A 12694-nucleotide genomic window follows, 5' to 3' on the forward strand; every position below is an offset into this window, starting at 1 on the left:
CAAAACGACAGTCTCTTCAACAGATGCTGCTGGCAAAACTGGACAGCTACATGTAGGAGAATGAAACTGGACCATTGTCTAACCCCATATACAAAGGTAAACTCAAAATGGATCAAAGACCTGAATTTAAGTCATGAAACCATTAAACTCTTGGAAAAAAACATAGGCAAAAACCTCTTAGACATAAACATGAGTGACCTCTTCTTGAACATATCTCCCCGGGCAAGGAAAACAACAGCAAAAATGAACAAGTGGGACTATATTAAGCTGAAAAGCTTCTGTACAGTGAAAGACACCATCAATAGAACAAAAAGGAACCCTACAGTATGGGAGAATATATTTGAAAATGACAGATCCGATAAAGGCTTGACGTCCACAATATATAAAGAGCTCACACGCCTCAACAAACAAAAAACAAATAACCCAATTAAAAAATGGGCAGAGGAACTGAACAGTTCTCTAAAAACGAAATACAGATGGCCAACAGAAACATGAAAAGATGCTCCACATCGCTAATTATCAGAGAAATGCAAATTAAAACTACAATGAGGTATCGCCTCACACCAGTAAGGATGGCTGCCATCCAAAAGGCAAACAACAACAAATGTTGGCGAGGCTGTGGAAAAAGAGGAACCCTCCTGCACTGCTAGTGGGAATGTAAATTAGTTCAACCATTGTGGAAAGCAGTATGGAGGTGCATCAAAATGCTCAAAACAGACCTACCATTTGACCCAGGAATTCCACTCCTAGGAATTTATCCTAAGAAAGCAGCAATCAAGTTTGAGAAAGACAGATGCACCCCTATGTTTATCACAGCACTATTTACAACAGCCAAAAATTGGAAGCAATCTAAATGTCCATCAGTAGATGAATGGATAAAGAAGATGTGGTACATATACACAATGGAATACTACTCAGCCATAAGAAGTGGAAAAATCCAACCATTTGCAGCAAAATGGATGGAGCTGGAGAGTATTATGCTCAGAGAAATAAGCCAAGCAGAGAAAGAGAAATACCAAATTATTTCATTCATCTGAGTATAAGAACAAAGGAAAAACTGAAGGAACAAAACAGCAGCGGAATTACAGAACCCAAAAATGGACTAGCAGGTACCAAAGGGAAAGGAACTGGGGAGGATGGGTGGGCAGGGAGGGATAAGGGGGTGGAAGAAGGGCGGTATTAAGATTAGCATGCATTGGGGGGGGACAAAGGGTAGGGTGGGCTGTACAACACAGAGAGGACAAGTAGTGATTCTACAACATTTTGCTAAGCCGATGGACAGTAATCGTAATGTGGTTTTTAGGGGGGACCTGATATAGGGGAGAGCATATTCTTCATGAAGTATAGATTAAAAATTAAAAAAAAAAAAAAAAGAAAGAAAGAAATGGGGGATTACTCCTTGATAGGATAAAACTATTGGTCAATCAAAGATCAACGCTGGCTTTAAATATCCTTAATGTTGATCACTTAAAGGGTGTCAGATGATCAGGTATGGAGGTACTCTTTTCTGATAATGTTCCTTTCTCTTAATTAAAAAAAAAAAAAAAAAGCAGTTACTGTGTGCTGACCTCCAATGAGTTCTACACAGTGGTATAGAGGACATGTCAAAGTGTGGGCAAAGGGTCTGTTTGTTTCTATGCAGAAGATCAAGGCCTAGCTTGGCTACCCAGAAAATGAACTAAGATACGATATGAGGAGGAGCTTCCGGCATCAGCACTCTCTGGAGGACTCGTGCCAGGGGATGATCATCAAAAAGCCTCCACAGGGATCCAGACGATGCTGCGGTTGTGGCTGCATCCAGCCCACCGTCTCCTGGACTTGCCATAAGAAGGAGGAGGGAGATGTCTAGGCTGGCATGTGCATACAGTGAGACAACGAATTTGACTGGATCTGTACTGTTGGAACTCAACCAGGAGTTGGGAGGGGTGCAAGTTGTAGCACTCCAAAATCTCATGACTATAGACTATTTATGGTTAAAAGAACATATGGGATGTGAACAGATCCCAGAAATGGGCTGCTTTAATTTGTCTGATGGTTCAAGTACAGTTGGACAATATCCATCATATCATAGATAAATTTTCACAAATGCCTAGGGTGCCTAAATGGTTTTTTTGGCTTCACTGGAGATGGCTGGTAATTATAGATTTGCTTTGTTTATGTCACCGTATTCCTATTATGTTAATATGTGTGTGCAAATTAGTTAGTAGTTTAAAACCTATACATACTTAAGGTACTATACAAGAAGATATGTCAAAGAAATAATCAATCCTCCCAAGTTTCCTTCATATGCTACATCTATAGCTTTTCTTCTTCCTTCCTAATTACAAACCTTAAATAGAATTCGTGCCTCATATCGAATTTACCGAGTATCATAATTCCTCCAGGTGGTAAAGATACCTCGAGACAAGTGCTGGGCATAGAAGCCACAGGGCATAAATCTGCAAAGAAGTAAAAAGCTAACCTTTGCAAACAATATGGCTTCTCTCTCACTTACCAACTTTACATTTCCCTGTATGGCCCCGGAAGATGACTGGTTAGCCAGAGACGGGTAAGATTCCTCAAGGGAGGAACAACCTAAGACAGGCACAGTCGCAGGGGGGCCATCAGGTGAGAATTTGGGGATCAACAGAGGTGAGGCTCAGAACCTCACCCCCCCTGCTTTGAGAGAAATCTTCTGCACCCATGGATGTTTTGCTGCCCTTGTCTAGCCTGGATTAATACTTAGTCCATAGGCACACACCTGATCATCTACATTTGCCCTCTTACAGTAATAAACTATGTTTTCTACCTTTATCTTGCATCTACCTACCACTTCAGCATTTTATTAAAAATAAAAATAATAATAATAATAAAGGGAGAAATGTGGGATCAACATATAAATCAAGTATAAAAATCAAATGAATATTCATATTTGACCTGATTGTTTATAGTTCATAATGCGTGATCAAAACCGAAAGTTTCTGTGATGAATGCCCTTGTACTGTTCACCATGTAAGAACTTACTCACTATGTAAGAATTCATTCACCATGTTAGAACTTGTTCGTTATGCTTCAGAAGACTGGAGACTGACGAGAATTAGGCTTGAGATGGATTAATGATTGTGCATTGAGCATTGACCCCCCATACAGAATTTTATTGTTGTTAACAACCATTTGATCAATAAATATGAGAGATGCCCTCTCAAAAAAAAAAAAAAAACATCTAAATAAACTTCATAAAACAGTACTTGTCCTTACTATGTTCAATGTACTGTTCTATTCCTTTGCATTAAAAAATGTTGGTTAAGGCCACTAAATTGATTTCATGATTCATGAAAGGACTGCTTCCTGAAAGGTGAAAAACACTGAGGTACACTATAACTACTAGTATTAACAACATTTTAGCAGAATAAAAACCAAAAGAAAACAAACTACATTATAGTTATACATAAGTGACATTTTCATATAAAAAAGTGAGTCTGCATCAGGAATTTACTGAGAGTGCTGAGTTGGAATCATTGAATGTATGAGTGAATATGTATTTAGATCTCAAAAAACGCAGGAAATCCACCCTCCTCATTTTACAGACCAGGAAACTTACCCATGGTTTATGCCCCTTAAAGGCAAAAACTTTGAGTAGATAGCTTAACTATAGTTTTTAAGATTACAGTAAGTCCTGCTATCCATGTAGGAAAATGCCTATGACAGGGCTGAGGTATATATACCACTGCAGTGCACAAGCAAGGGGAACTTGGACATTTTTGAACCTCATAAAACCAATTCTTAGTTTTCTCCTTGGTATTGTTGAAAATTCAGTTAATTGAAGATCGCTAAAATAGTTTTTTATTTATTATAGTATCATTGACATACAATCTTATGAAGGTTTCACAATAACATTCTGGTTTCAACATTTACTCATATTATCAAGTCCTCACCCACCACTGCAGTCACTGCCTATCAACATAGTAAGACGCTATACAGAGAGGCATTACTTGTCTTCCCCATGCTGTACTGTCTTCCCCATGACCTACCTATATTGTGATAGCTAATTATAATGCCCCTTAATCCCCTTCTCCCTCCCTCCCCACCCACCCTTCCTAACCCCTTCCCTTTGGTAACCACTAGTCCCTTCTTGGAGTCTCTGAGTCTGCTGTTGTTTTGTTATTTTAGTTTTACTTTGCTGTTACACTCCACAAATGAGTGAAATGATTTGGTACTTGTGTCTTTCTCCACATGGCTTATTTCACTGAGCATAATACCCTCTAGCTCCATCCATGTTGTTGTAAATGGCAGGATTTCTCTTCTTTCTATGACTGAATAATTTTCCATTGTGTATATGTACCACATCTTCTCTATCCATTCATCTACTGATACACACTTATGTTGCTTCCATAGAAAATCTCTAAAATTGTATGATGACATTCTTTTGGGAAGCTTTGGTGGGGGAAGAGATGAGGTTTGGAGGCAGATAATGAATTCTGAAAAGTTACAGTAAACTCTCATTAACTGGGCAGGAGAGAAGGGAATCTCAGACAATCCAAAATCCTGCAGGTCATTGAAATAAGGTACAAAACGAATTTAGCATAAACTTAAAATTCTTGTGCTACAACATTCTCAGCCTCTTGTAACACACTACTTTGCTGTAGCTATCACCTAAAGCTGTCTGTCCCACCTGGCAGCCACCAGCCACAGAGGGCAGCTGGGCACGTGTGACTAGTCCAAATTGTCTGCACTATCACTGTAAAATAATACTGGATTCTGAAGACTTAGTAAGTAGAACAGAATGTAAAACATCTCATTAGCAATTTAAAAACAGATTGCTATTGAAATACTTTGAATGTATTAGGGTAAAGAAAAGATATTATTACAATTAACTTCACCTGTCTTTTTTTCTTTTGGTATCATTAATCTACAATTACATGAGAAACATTATGTTTACTAGGGTTCCCCCTTCACCAAGTCCCCCCAACAAACCCCATTACAGTCACTGTCCATCAGTGTAGTAAGATGCTGTAGAGTCACTACTTGTCTTCTCTGTGTTGCACAGCCCTCCCTGTGCACCCCCGCGACATTATACGTGCTAATCAGAATGCCCCTTTCTTCCCCGCCCCCCCTTATCCCTCCCTTCCCACCCATCCTCCCCAGTTCCTTTCCCTTTGGTACCTGTTAGTCCATTCTTGGGTTCTGTGATTCTACTGCTGTTTTGTTCCTTCAGTTTTTCTTTGTTCTTATACTCCACATATGAGTGAAATAATTTGGTACTTGTCTTTCTCCATGTGGCTTATTTCACTGAGCATAATACCCTCTAGCTCCATCCATGTTGCTGCAAATGGTAGGACTTGTTTTCTTCTTATTCAACTGTCTTTTTTACTTCTAAATTTTTAGATTTAAAATTAAGAAAAAATGGCTTACATAATTCCACTAGACAGCACCAAGAATAAAATTTTCATAATGAAAAGCTTTGTAAAAGGTTATTTACTATTTTATTTTGTAGCTTAGATCTCCCTTTCTTGAAGAGCAATAGACTCGAATTGAGCAAAGAAATGCTACCTTCCCCTCCTTTTCCCAATTCCTCTCCCTCCCAAAGCCCCCTGTGAGACCAAGAGGATGTTGGCACTGGAGCTGAGGCCTCCATATCAGGGCCACATATCTGCTGGTCAGGCTGTGGCAGGCAGCCCTTTTGCAGTAGACCCTCTGCAATATAATGGTCATTCGCCAGTTTGAAATGACAGATTTCTTTGTTGATTTGTGATCATATATAATTTTGTGAACCAAAAACATAACTTTTATTTTGGCCACAATTTATCTGGATACTGGTTATCTGTCACTGATAAAAACATGTTCAGTATATTATGAAACAGAGCAAGTTCATCCTTTTGTTAGCTATTGTAATTTTTCCAATACACACTTATTAACACCCACCCAAAAGAAGCAATCAGAACACTAGAAAAACTTTTCATATATTTTTGCATGATTTACCTCAATGGCAACACTGGTTTCCTTATTTTTAAAAAGTTGGAGCTCTTCTAAACGCTGCTTTTCTTCAGCTGTCAGAACTGTAAATACATCTTCTGAAGGATCCTTTAAAATAATCACAAGAATGCCTAGTGAGTCACACACAGAATTCAAGTCTGTATTTCTATGATCTCTAGGAAGTGCTATTATTACATAGAGGGTGACTTTGCTGGAGAGCTGCTCTTACCTCCTCATCCACAGGGACGGACAAGTCATCCAAATGGATGATTTGTCCATCTTTTCCTATTTCATGAACAACGAAGTCAGAGTATCTGATGAAAAGAAAACACACTTTTAGAACATTAACACTGTATTTCCTATTAATTTTAGGAGAGAGTTTATCAACAGTAAACCTAATGTACTAAACAGGGATTAAGAATAACTTCAGTGCCAAGTCATATGTAGTTATTTTTCCTGGTTTCTTAGTTAATTCTGAGCCATACCTTGGCTTTGTATCAGAATCTAACGAAAAGTCCTCTGAGTTTCTAGCATATTCTTACAGGGAATGTTTAAATCAAAGTTTATCAATGTTATACTGTGGATTTATAGATAATCCATACCAAGGTGAATCATAAAATACAGTAAATGGTTAATGAAATTAGATTCTAGTAAATCTACCATGAGCTACCCTGAAGCTTACCTTCATGCTAAAAACTTTACACACATTATTAAAAATTCCCAATATTCCCCCAAGTGGTAATCATCAACCATTTTTTGGACCAGGATACTGAGGCTCAGAGGAGTTAAACAACCATGAAGTGACTGAACTGGATTCACACTTAGATTCTTCTGGCTCCAGAGAGCTTTCTCCTGTAGACATGGCACACTCAGGTGAAAGAGTTTTAGATTTTAAGACCAAGTCAAGAGAAAACGTGAAACCATTTAAAATGATTTATTTTAAAGAAATGAACAGTACCCTTTCACATATTAACAAGACATCTCACAAGGATAGTATTTTTATCTTTAAATGGTTTCCTTTACTCATTTAGGCAGCTCTCCATCCTATTCCTTTTTGACCATTAGTATAAGCAGTCCTTGGGATAGAAAGCCAAAAGGAAGAACATAATGCTGATTTCTTTGTAAAGAAAGGAACTACAGTAACTAAAATAACTTTCATACATAAACTGAACATACCTTTCTTTTAAGATTCCTGAGAATCCTTGATGAGAGCTTACAAACTTGGTGATGCCTACATCAAGTTCGGTGAGGCCATGCTTCATCATGTCTGCAAAACTCTCAGTTTCTTCCTCCTCCTCCCCCTCCTCTGAAAGGCCATCTTTCTCCTCCTCTTCCTCTTCTTGCAACTGAGCACCAGAATTCTTCATACCCTCTCCGGCGCTTAGAGCTAAAGGTGGCCCAGGCATGCTTACGCTGTGGGGTGAAGAGTCATTCTCTGTCCTGTCTGGCCCTTTGGTCACACAGCATTCAGAGACTTTCTGTCTTTTTGCTTCCTCAGCTGGGGCCACACCATCATCTTCGACAGCAAGGGACCCACGTTTCAGTGACACACCAGTCATTTCAGTCATCTCCATTTTTAAGGTTCCAAGAAAACATATAAGAGAACCTTTTAGGAAGGAAGAAGAGTAAGAAGTAACAGTCACTTCTGAAAAGAAGTGGGTTTCAGCAAACAGAGGCACAGTAACTTTGGTCCTAGTGTCCTAAAAACCATTTGTTTAAATAATTCTCCTGACTATGGTGTAAAGCTTTGGTAACACAGAAACACAGCTAACGCTTATGCATAGAATTTGGCAGTACACATCAAAAACCTGAAAACTATGCCCTCTGGCCCAGAAATACTACTGGGAAGTATTTTAACAAAATAGCTAGAAAAGTGCTTAAAGTTTTAACTGTAAGGATACTCAGCTCATGCTTTTATATAAGGAAATAAGAACAACCCCGACCTTCGGTACATACACTGAACTATAGGTAAAGAGAATCTGAATAGAAATAGGGAAAGATGGTCACTTCTAAGAAAGGGCTTAGGAGGCGGGGGTATCAGGAAGACTTGCTGTTTTTACTAATTATCATTGTTAGCTCATCTGAATTTTTTGCTTCATGCAAATCCTTTTGAAAAGCTGATTAAATAAAAATGGTGTATGAATACATTTACTGACATGAAAGCATACTCATAACAAGGGGAAAGGGGAATTATTTAACAGACACAAAGTTTCAGTTTTGCAAGATGAAAGAGTTCTGCATATTGGTTGCACAACAATGTGAAGGTACTTCATGCTATACTTAAGATGATATTACATGTTATATGTATTTTGCCACAATTTAAAAAACACAGATTATTGGCTTAAAGATGGAGGCATGAGAAGTGACACAGAAGCTTCCTCCCAAAACCACATATAATATGCAAATGTAGCAAACACAACTAATCCTGAAAGAGCAACAGGAAAGAAGGCTGTGGCAGACAGCCTATACCTGGGGAACAGCAGAACTCACAGGAAAAGGGTAAAATACCAAAGCCCTTATCTGGAGGGACCCAAGCCCTTCCCCCACCTCAGGTCACCGATGGGAGGAAGAGAAACAGAATGGGGAGGGTGTGGAGGCCTAGGACTGCTGAACACCCAGCCCTGGAGATCTGCTCTGGGAGCATGAACCTACATTACACGGTGCTCTGGAGATTAGTGGGGTTGGAAAGCTAAGACAGGCAGAATACTTGGAGAGACTGAGATTGCAGCCACTTGTAGAAAACAGGTACCCATGGCCAGCCGCTCAGGGACAAAAGAAAGGTGGGAAGTCTGAGAGATTGCTAACAGTGAGAGGGCTGCTAAAGGGTCAAGGACTGAACAGAGCTTGCTCAGGAAAAAGAACCAGTCAACAAAATTGTCCTGGTGCATTCAACCAAGCTGGTTGGGAACATCAGGTGCTCCATCTTCATCTACAGTTGGCAATGCCAGCTACAAGGCCCCTACTGCAATACACAGCCTGCAGCAACTTCCTCCAGGCCAGCCCCAGGTTGCAGACCGCTGCCCCTGCCACTAAACTAGGCCAGCCACAGGGCAGCCCTGCTTACGGCAGCTACAAGAAGTTCCTCCCTGCGCGCAGAGCCCACGGGCCCTGACAGTGGAGGCAGGGACTACAGCTGGAAAGCAGGTAAGAGCTCTTTCCTCCTAGCAGGCAACAGCATTGCTCGCCAGCAAACCCTGCCACTGCTCCAGGGGCTGAGCAGATCGAGAGAGTAGAGCTTCTGGGCACCAGAGGACGCCACTTACAAATACGAAACATCAAAGAAGCCTGGTTCAAACCAAAATCCCATAAACACCAGAAAGAGGGCCAAGTGAAATGCCTTCTTTAAATATGCGTGGATTGCTATATACTTTCCTCTTAAGACTGCTTTCGCTGCGTCCCACAGAAGTTGGGGCTTTGTGTTGTTGTTGTCATTTGTTTCCATATATTCCTTGATCTCTATTTTAATTTGTTCATTGATCCATTGATTATTTAGGAGCATGTTGTTAAGCCTCCATGTGTTTTGAGCCTTTTTGTTTTCTTTGTACAATTTATTTCTAGTTTTATATCTCTGTGGTCTGAAAAGTAGGTTGGTAGAATTTCAATCTTTTTGAATTTACTGAGGCACTTTTTGTGGCATAGTATGTGGTCTATTCTGGAGAATGTTCCATGTGCACTTGAGAAGAATGTGTATCCTCTTGCTTTTGGATGTAGAGTTCTGTATATGTCTCTTAGGTCCATCTGTTCTAGTGTGTTGTTCAGTGCCTCTGTGTCCTTACTTATTTTCTGTCTGGTGGATCTATCATTTGGAGTGAGTGGCGTGTTGAAGTCTCCTAAAATGAATGCATTGCATTCTATTTACTCCTTTAGTTCTGTTAGTATTTGTTTCACATATGCTGGTGCTCCTGTGTTGGGTGCATATATATTTATAATGGAAAACCAAAAAGGAATCCAGTTTGGTAAAGAAGAAGTTAAACTGTCACTATTTGCAGATGGCATGATATTGTACATAAAAAACCCTAAAGACTACATTTCAAAACTACCAAAACTGATATCAGAATACAGCAAAATTGCAGGATACAAAATTAACACACACAAATCTGTGGCTTTCCTATACACTAACAATGAACTAATAGAAAGAGAAATCAAGAAAACAATTCTATTCACAATTACATCAAAAAGAATAAAATACCTAGGAATAAACCTAACAAAGGAAGGGAAAGACCTATCCCTTCAAAACTAAAGACACTCTTAAGAGAAATTAAAGAGGACACTAACAAATGGAAACTCATACCATGCTCTTGGCTAGGAAGAATCAATATTGTCAAAATGGCCATCCTGCCCAAAGCAATATACAGATTTGATGCAATCCCTATCAAATTACCAGCAACATTCTTCAAATAACTGGAACAAATAGTTCAAAAATCCATATGGAAACACCAAAGACCCCAAATAGCCAAAGCAATCCTGAGAAGGAAGAATAAAGTGGGGGGGATCGCACTCCCCAACTTCAAGCTCTACTACAAAGCGATAGTAATCAAGACAATTTGGTACTGGCACAAGAACAGAGCCTCAGAGCAGTGGAGCAGAATAGAGACTCCAGACATTAACCCAAACATATACGGTCAATTAATACACTATAAAGGAGCCATGGACATACAATGGGGAAATGACAGTCTCTTCAACAGATGGTGCTGGCAAAACTGGACAGCTACATGTAAGAGAATGAAACTAGATCACTGTCTAACCCCATATACAAAAGTAAATTAGAAATGGATCAAAGACTTGAATGTTAAGTCATGAAAGCATAAAACTCTTAGAAAAATCATAGGCAGAAATCTCTTGGACATAAACTTGAGCAAATTCTTCATGAACATATCTCCCCGGGCAAGGAAAACAAAAGCAAAAATGAACAAGTGCAACTACATCAAGCTGAAAAGCTTCTGTACAGCAAAGGACACCATCAATAGAACAAAAAAGGTATCCTACAGTATGGGAGACTATATTCGTAAATGACAGATCCGATAAAGGCTTGACAACCAAAATATATAAAGAGCTCACGCACCTCAACAAACAAAAAGCAAATAATTCAATTAAAAAATGGGCAGAGGAGCTGACAGACAGTTCTCTAAAGAAGAAATCCAGATGGCCAACAGACACATGAAAAGATACTCCACATTGCTAGTTATCAAAGAAATGCAAATTAAAACCACAATGAGATATCACCACACACCAGTAAGGATGGCTACCATCCAAAAGACAAACAACAACAAATGTTGGCGAGGTTGTGGAGAAAGGGGAACCCTCCTACACTGCTGGTGGGAATCTAAAATTAGTTCAGCCATTGTGGAAAGCAACATGGAGTTCTTCAAAATGCTCAAAATAGACATACCATTTGACCCAGGAATTCCAGTTTTAGAAATTTACCCTAAGAATGCAGCAGCCCAGTTTGAAAAAGACAGATGCACCTCTCTGTTTATCATAGCACTATTTACAATAGCCAAGAAATGGAAGCAACCTAAGTGTCCGTCAGTAGATGAATGGATAAAGAAGATGCGGTACATATACAGAATGGAGTATTAATCAGCCATAAGAAGAAAACAAATCCTACCATTTGCAACAACATGGATGGAGCTAGAGGGTATTATGCTCAGTGAAATAAGCCAAGCGGAGAAAGAGAAATACCAAATGATTTCACTCATCTGTGGAGTATAAGAACAAAGGAAAAACTGAATGAACAAAACAGCAGCAGAATCACAGAACCCAAGAATGGAATAACAGTTACCAAAGGGAAAGGGACTGGGGAGAATGGGAGGGAAGGGAGGGATAAGGGTGGGGAAGAAGAAAAGGGGTATTACGATTAGCATGTATAATGTTGGGGGGGGGAATGGGGAGGGCTGTGCAACACAGAGAAGACAAGTAGTGATGCTACATGTTACTATGCTGATGGACAGTGACTAAATGGGGTTTGTGGGGGGGACCTGGTGAGGGGGGGACCCTAGTATAAACATAATGTTCTTCATGTAATTGTAGATGAATGATATAAAAAAAAAACAGATTAAGGACAGCGTATTGACTGCAGCCAGAGAGAGAGAAAAGATCGCATACAAAGGAAAACCCATAAGGGTATCAACAGACTCCTCAACAGAAACATTACAGGTCAGAAGGGAATGGCATGATACATTTAATGCAATGAAACAGAAGGACCTCAAACCAAGAATACTCTACCCAGCAACATTATCTTTAAATCTGAAGGAGGGATTAAACAATTTCCAGATAAGCAAAAGCTGAGAGAATTTACCCCCCACAAACCATCTCTATGGTATATTTTGGAGGGACTGCTATAGATGCAAGTGTTCCTAAGGCTAAACACCTGTCACCAGAGAAAATAAAACCACAGTAAAGAAAGTAGACCAATTAATTACTAAACAAATGCAAAATTAAATCAGCTACCCACAAAGTCAAGGGATAGACAAGAGTACAGAATATGAACCTAATACATAAAGAATGGAGGGATAAGGAAAAGGAGGGGGAAAAAAAGGACCTTTAGATTGTGTTTGTAATAGCATAGTAAGTGAATTAAGTTAGACTGATAGATAGTAAAGAAGTCACCCTTGAACCTTTGGTAACCACAAATCTAAAGCCTGCAATGGCAATAACTACATATTTATCGATAATCACCCTAAATGTAAATGGACTGAATGCACCAATCAAAAAACAGAGTCACTGAGTGGACAAAAAAAAC

The 12694-nt window shown here is 39.4% G+C and overlaps 1 protein-coding gene across 5 annotated transcripts in view; it reads right to left on the reverse strand.

The window, feature by feature from the left end:
- The window catches only part of PUS7 (pseudouridine synthase 7), a 123829-nt gene that overhangs the window by 99661 nt on the left and 11474 nt on the right, over positions 1 to 12694 (reverse strand). For all 5 annotated transcript variants that reach the window (XR_012132373.1, XR_012132374.1, XM_073239002.1 and 2 more), the window contains 3 exons: positions 7129 to 7558; positions 6182 to 6266; positions 5959 to 6060 (listed from right to left, as the gene is read on the reverse strand). Coding sequence is in view for 3 of the 5 variants with exons in the window: in XM_073239002.1 (XP_073095103.1) it covers positions 5959 to 6060; positions 6182 to 6266; positions 7129 to 7558 (617 nt within the window). In the remaining 2 variants the exon portion in view is untranslated. The remainder of the gene's footprint in view (positions 1 to 5958; positions 6061 to 6181; positions 6267 to 7128; positions 7559 to 12694) is intronic.

The sequence above is a fragment of the Manis javanica genome, chromosome 6 (assembly GCF_040802235.1).
Source record: "Manis javanica isolate MJ-LG chromosome 6, MJ_LKY, whole genome shotgun sequence".
Lineage (NCBI taxonomy): Eukaryota > Metazoa > Chordata > Mammalia > Pholidota > Manidae > Manis > Manis javanica.